Source organism: Cydia pomonella, chromosome 11 (assembly GCF_033807575.1).
Source record: "Cydia pomonella isolate Wapato2018A chromosome 11, ilCydPomo1, whole genome shotgun sequence".
NCBI classification, from domain to species: domain Eukaryota; kingdom Metazoa; phylum Arthropoda; class Insecta; order Lepidoptera; family Tortricidae; genus Cydia; species Cydia pomonella.
The window spans coordinates 21,769,836-21,776,691 of NC_084713.1; the positions used below are offsets into that span (position 1 = coordinate 21,769,836).

Sequence of the window (6,856 nt, forward strand, 5' to 3'; positions counted from 1 at the left end):
AAGGATAATTTGATAAAAAAAAATTAGTTCTGACATTTAGAGATATTTACACCTCTAAATCATTTTAGATTTTTTTTTGTATCTGTATGTTTTTTATTATTATTATTTTAGTTTTTTTTTGTAATTCAACAGTAAGTAAGTAATAATAATATTTTACTTACTTATTTTTTAAACAATAATACTTTAGTTTGCATTAATATTTTCAATGAATTGTATCATCGTTATAGCTAGGAGCTAGTAAGTAGGGTAATGGAGGGAACCGTGGCTCGGTAAAAAAAAGCCGGGTACAGTGGCTCACTCAACCTAAATTCAATACGAGAGAGGCAATCTTTGGGCGACTGAGCCACTGTTCGAGCTGAGCCACTGTTGCCACCTTTACCCTACATTAAAATCAAATCAAATCCAAACATAATAAGAATAATAAATAATCAATAATATTGACATAATAACAATGAAATCACGATTCATAGTAAAATAAAAAGTATATATATAGTGCTGTGTTTTAGCTATAGTGTTGACAAATTCGTTAACTACTACAAGTCACTGAGCCATCTACACAATTTTTAAATGTGTAATTGTATGATATTACCTAATGTACCTAATTATATTGTACAGTATAGAATACACAACTAGCAAAAATGACATGTAAAATTTATCTATCTATCTATTTTGTCGTTGACGGCGTCTAACAGGGCGGCGTCGGCGGGAGGGTTATACATAGCGCTTCAGTTGTCGTTGTTGGAATCTCACACGGCGGCGTCGGCGGGAGTGTTAAACACGGCGCTTCAGTAGTCTTTGTCGGCGTCTCACACGGCGGCGTCGGCGGGAGTGTTATACACGGCGCTTCAGTAGTCGTTGTCGGCGTCTCACACGGCGGCTTCGGCGGGAGTGTTATACACGGCGCTTCAGTAGTCGTTGTCGGCGTCGGCGGGATTGTTAAACACGGCGCTTCAGTAGTCGTTGTCGGCGTCGGCGGGATTGTTAAACACGGCGCTTCAGTAGTCGTTGTCGGCGTCGGCGGGATTGTTAAACACGGCGCTTCAGTAGTCACTGTTTTCTTTGTACGCACTAAAGTCTCCGATTCTTTAGTCTTTACGGATTTTTTTTCTTTCTCTGAAGCCTTTGTTTTGACTGTGTCTGACTTGATAGTTCCATCCGGGTTCGTTATGATCTTTTGTCGAGTGACGTTCTTGGCAACGCTTATTTCTTTTAATCTTTGCTGTTTTTCTTTTGTTAAAATAGCTTGTTCTTCGACTCCGCCTTGTATGATGGTGTGGTTGGTCTGGTCGAAGGAATCTGTCAGTCCTTTTGTTTTGTTTTTGGTCTTAGTTTTGTCGACGATGATGGTGACGGTACTGCCGTCTTTCTTTTGTTTTGTCTTTACTTTTTGCTTGTTTTTGGCACCAGATGTCGCTGTGGAAGATTATTTAATAGGTAAGTGTGTGTTTAAGGTTTATAAAATTAAAAAGTATACTGTAAATAATAAATATATTGTGCAGCATGTAGGTACTGCAACGAGCATAAATTATTAAAAAAAGATTATGACTTACCGTGGAGTTGTGATGAATTTCTAGAAACTGAAAAAAATCATTAGATAAAAGTTCAAAAACATTTTTTATGTATTTCGTAATTAATTCATTTGATAGTAACTGTCGATTCTTACCGTTGGATATAGTTTCCGTTCGAGGCCCATCTGTAAGAATAAGTACAAGAAAACAATTGGTTTTTCACTGATAAGCACGACCACAACCATCTGTTGTAAACATCTGACTATGCGTCAAAATGGTCCCGAAAACCATCAGAAATGCTAGGTCATCAGTTAGGTCATTAGATACGTATTTCTATGTACTTCCTTTCGTTCTGTAGGCACCAAGCGGGATACCTTTGCAGAACTGAGATATTTGTATATTAGTCAAAATGTAATCACCCTTATTACGTAGGCAATAGAGTCCAAGTAAGTAAATTAATGACTGCAGGGTAGATGTTCGCGTACCGCTGCGAGCGAGCCCAGCGGTGGACTCTATGGCCTAGGTAATAAAGGTGATGACATTTTGATTAAAATACAAATATCTCAGTTCTGCAATGGAATTCCGCTTGGTACCCATATAAATGAAGTACATTGAAATACCTATCTAACGACCTAACTTGCATTTCTGTTGGTTTTTGGTCCAGGCTCCATACAAAGGTGCCTATGGTACTTTACTTTGAAATAGCTGCGTCAAAATTTTAGTTGCCTGTCCAGAACTCTCAAACAATTAGCATTCTTGGCGACCTTGTATGGTTAGCGATAGAATTAGACCAAGCTAAGATGTCATTGATTTTGATAGCCCAGACTGTGCAAGTGTTATTTTACATGTCAAACTTCTATGAAATTATGTCGATTAGGAGTAAATAACACTTGTACAGCCTGGGCTATCAAAATCACTGCCAACTTAGCAAAGTCTAACTCTCTTCATTTTAGCATGTCGAATTGCCCCCATTTCTCTAGGTAGAGAGATATAGAGATATTTTATTGAGTTAATAAAGGTGCGTATACTACTTACATTGTTTTTCTTACATAATTTCAATGGTACAAAACCAACAGGCAAGCAAGTGTCATCTGACCCCCGTACTAGTAAGAACTGTATCACGGTGGGTCAGGATTCACCGTCCTTACATTTAATTTCCAACACGTACCAATCAATTTACACTTAGGTAACATGTTGTGCAGTTTATTACATTTATTTATTTGTATTCCAAGATAACTTAATATTTAACATCACGACAAGGTATGAATAGTGAACAATTTCTTAGCATCTGGACTGCGGCCGTTGCCGGGCCGTCTAAGAAGTAAACAAGTAGTATACGCAAGGACTTGAGATTATTTTTGTTAGACCTTTATTAGTTACCTATATTGATAATGTATAAATATACAATGTAAAGAATATATGAGTGAGTTGAAACTTACCAGGAGTTTTTTCTGTGGGAGACTGGATCACAGGCGGCTCGTTTATTGCGATAATTGGGTCCTGGTAAAAAAATACGAGTATGAATCGGTTTTTGACGTGAGAACGTCTTATAATTCGATGGAGCCGGCTGCACGCACGAAAAACATGACTCATGCGGCGTTACCTCGCTCTGAGGCGTTCCATTTAAGGCTTGAAGTGCAAGCGAGAGCGCGCAACGAGCGACAAAGAGGCACAATCGGATCACAACTTGATCAATTCAATTGTGATTTCCATTTACCTCCTTCTCTATATCCAAACAAAATATCTATCAAATAAATAAAATTAAAAATTTCTTTTGAAAAATGAAACCATTCCATCAGTATTTTCTTATGACGTTGTCACGTTCAACTATCGTCAGTAAACCGACTTTACAGACAACCGTTTTTTTTATAGGGGATATTCTGTCTTTTTCGAAGATGATATATATTATTATGGTAACACGATTAGGTACAATCAGCTTTAAGACAGTTGACTCCGACTTGTGTGGTTCTGAATTGTATTAAATTCATCCGTTCATACGTTCCTTACTTAAAGGATTTATTTTAGAAATATGTCATGATACTTACTCGATCTGTGTAACTCTCACATGGCGATGGTAAACAGTAGGTTGCCTGATAAAAAAAATAACATTACATATCAAATACATAATTAACAAAACCGTCAAAAGAATAGTACATTGTGCAACGAGGGTAAGTGAAATTTTGCACACGAGGGTGGTAATTAAAGACCCGAGTTTGCAATATTCTTACCCCCGGAGTCACACACAATGTTTTTCATCACACTTGCGAAGAAAAAACTAAATTTTAAAATAAATAATTCTTAAATACGGTGACATATCAAATTCGTCCGCCATTTTGTAATTTCTTGACAGGTTAGCATCGAGGGCACAGACTTATTCGGCATTCAGCCACGATTGAAAATTATGTAAAAATATTTTACACGGCTGTTAATTTATAATAATCAAATTATTTAATTTTAAACATAAACAAAAATATTAAATTATAATCGTCAGTATTTTAAAAGTAAAACTCATTTATGCTACTTGGTTTGTATGAATAAGTGACATTATAAAAAAAAAGCTATAACTCCCTACGAGAACAAAACAAAAGCGTTTTCTCCTGAAATGGATATTTCATAGAAAAAGTACCGTTATTTCGTTAGGATCGCAAAGCTATTCTTCCCTTTTAAGGACAGGCGACATCGCTTCTGAAAATACGCTGACAGTGCCGAGCAGTGTTGGCCGAACTTTAATTGCATTAACCATTATAAATTGAACCGTAACCGTAACGGACGGTTACAGTTTACGGTTCAATTTATAATAGTTAATGGCCAATAATTTTTAATTGCATTAAAGTTTCGGCCAACACTGGTGCCGAGTCACAGTGACGTGCCGTAAACGTAAGGACTTTCCCGCAAGCTCTCCATTTCTTCCAGTGCCATCTCCTAGCGGAGGTCGGCGATAATGAGGGCTATACGGACTTTAGACACAGCCGCGCGGAATAAACGTATGCTCTGTATAAACCATGTTCGAAGACCCCTTGGATCTTTCCTTGGATAATTAGTTGAAGGAGTTCATACTTCTGGTTTCTCATGATATGACCAAGGTACTGTATTTACTGACTGCAGAATTCTTTCGTTGGTTATTCTATCCGTCCATGATATTTTCAGGATGCTCCCCACAACGCTGCTTAAATAAGCTGACATATTGTATACGCCGTGACGTGCCTCATGCAAAATTACGATGTGTCAGTGTATTTTGAGCAGCGGTGTGGACGATACTTTAGTTTGCTGAAAATTGCCGTACTTTGTTTTTTACGCTCGCCTCTTACACTTGTAGCGTCTAACCAATTCACTCAGAGCGTCGCGATCAAGGTACGAAGAATACCGTAAAATGTGCCTACTTTACTCCCCACTGGGTGATTGTGCTCCAACAGTATATATATATTATATTAACTATATCATAATCTAATTTATGTGTTTCAAGCAGAGATCGGACAAATTTGCGTCATTGCTCGCAATAATGTGGAAATGACTCCAAAATTAATCAAATATGTAATCATTTAATTAATTTCTTACTTGACTTAAATTTTAATTCCTAGTCAATAAATACAAAAGTTTGTTAAAGTATAGATTTATTAAAGAAAATAATCAGTATTTTTTCCAAATTTTCTGCAGTCAGTCTATTTCTTTTTACATCTAAAATATACTTAAGTGTTGAAAAACTCCGCTCGCACTCCACTGATGTTAATGGGGCAAACTTAAGTAGTTTTATAGGAATATTATTATTCCAGTATAATTCAGAGTTTATTTTCTGTTCTAAGTTGTGGGCGATAACCTCAAAATCGGGATAAACTAAACAGCACTTAAGTATATTTTTGATGTAAAAAGAAATAGACTGACTGCAGAAAATATGGAAAAAAATACTGATTATTTTCTTTAATAAATCTATACTTTAACAAAGTTTTGTATTTATTGACTAGGAATTAAAATTTAAGTCAATTAAGAAATTAATTAAATGATTACATATTTGATTAATTTTGGAGGCATGTCCACATTATTGCGAGCAATGACGCAAATTTGTCCGATCTCTGGTTACAAGTTACAAGCACATTTTACGGTACTTGACTGTCACTATAAAATTAGATCTTAGATACATAATTAATTTAATAAAAAACTTACCGATATTATAAACAAAGACCCAAATATCAATAGACACCGCATGTTGCCCGAGTCGTCTCCGGGCACAGACTACCCACGTCAGCTTTTTATATTTTGCAACAACAACAAACGCTAATATATGCAAGGCAAATATTATTTTACTTGAAACAGCTTTCTTAGGTGTCGTCCTAATACAACGCGACTATGCAATTATCGCGCGAGTAAACGATGCTACCATCGCATGGTCACGAGATTACCAAAAGTGGGTGTCCTAACAGAATGCGAATAGGTACGCAATCATCGCGCGAGTAAGCGATGCGATCATCGCGCGGTGCCCTGCCGGTGCTCGCCCCGCTCGCACCCCGACGGCGCGACGCGGTTACCGCACGAATGTCTATGTTTGATCAAGCGTTCGCGCGGGTAAAATTTCGCGCGAACTTGCGATAATCGCGTATTCGTGTTGTAATAGGACGAGGCTTTAGTTTTTCCTTTCTTAATAAGGGTGAAAATGAAAAACATTCAATTACATTTTCCATACATGAATGGGCCTCGTGACAATAAAAAATATACGAATAATAAGCGTTCTTTGTTTACCATTGTAATAAAGTTGTCACCAATCAAACAATAATTACACACGTGTTATTTAGTTTAATAATTAATATTGATCCCGTACAAAATTGTATTACTCATTGTTGCGATCAATGGCATGGCACTTAAGAGGGGCGTAAAGTCTTGAAACTTGCGACGCAATGGAAGGTTATGGTGGAAATATTCGCTGCCAACGGGTTAGTCTCGGTAGCTCAGTTGGTAGAGCGGCGGGCTGGTATCCCGGGTCGCGAGTTCGAGCCGAGCCCAAGACAGTGAGTATTTCCACTTTTCCTATATTTCTAAGCATTAAAACGTCATCTTTTCATAGAAATTTGACGTCTAGCTTGTAGGCATTGTACTGTTATTACTAATAGAACCGGCACAGAGAACCAGTATTTTACGCCATGAGTTGTTGACAACAAACCATAGAAGCGGAGCGTGAATATCGCGACCTAAACGCATAAGCGCCATGAATTTTGCGGTGCTTACAACATTTTCGTCGCGTGACAGATTTCCACACTATGTTTTAGTGAATGCAGTGCAGAGTTACCATGGTCATAGAGAAATAAGTAAGCATACTACTTTACTAGATGTCACAAGTGTCGCAACTGACGAAAAGTGCT

General features: G+C 37.3%; 1 protein-coding gene across 2 annotated transcripts; it reads right to left on the reverse strand.

Moving 5' to 3' along the window:
* Positions 1-463: 463 nt before the first annotated feature.
* Positions 464-5,997, reverse strand: LOC133523074 (proteoglycan 4-like). 2 transcript variants are annotated; one of them, XM_061858579.1, is made up of 6 exons: positions 5,667-5,997; positions 3,554-3,598; positions 2,948-3,008; positions 1,664-1,693; positions 1,551-1,577; positions 464-1,413 (listed from the first exon to the last, which is right to left on the reverse strand). In XM_061858579.1, the coding sequence occupies exons 1-6, from the start codon at positions 5,706-5,708 to the stop codon at positions 686-688; spliced, it is 933 nt and encodes a 310-aa protein (XP_061714563.1). In that variant the 5' UTR covers positions 5,709-5,997; the 3' UTR covers positions 464-685. The 2 variants fall into 2 exon arrangements, with proteins under 2 accessions (XP_061714563.1, XP_061714562.1); XM_061858578.1 differs by lacking the exons at positions 3,554-3,598; positions 5,667-5,997 and having other exon boundaries at positions 2,948-3,181.
* Positions 5,998-6,856: the final 859 nt, after the last annotated feature.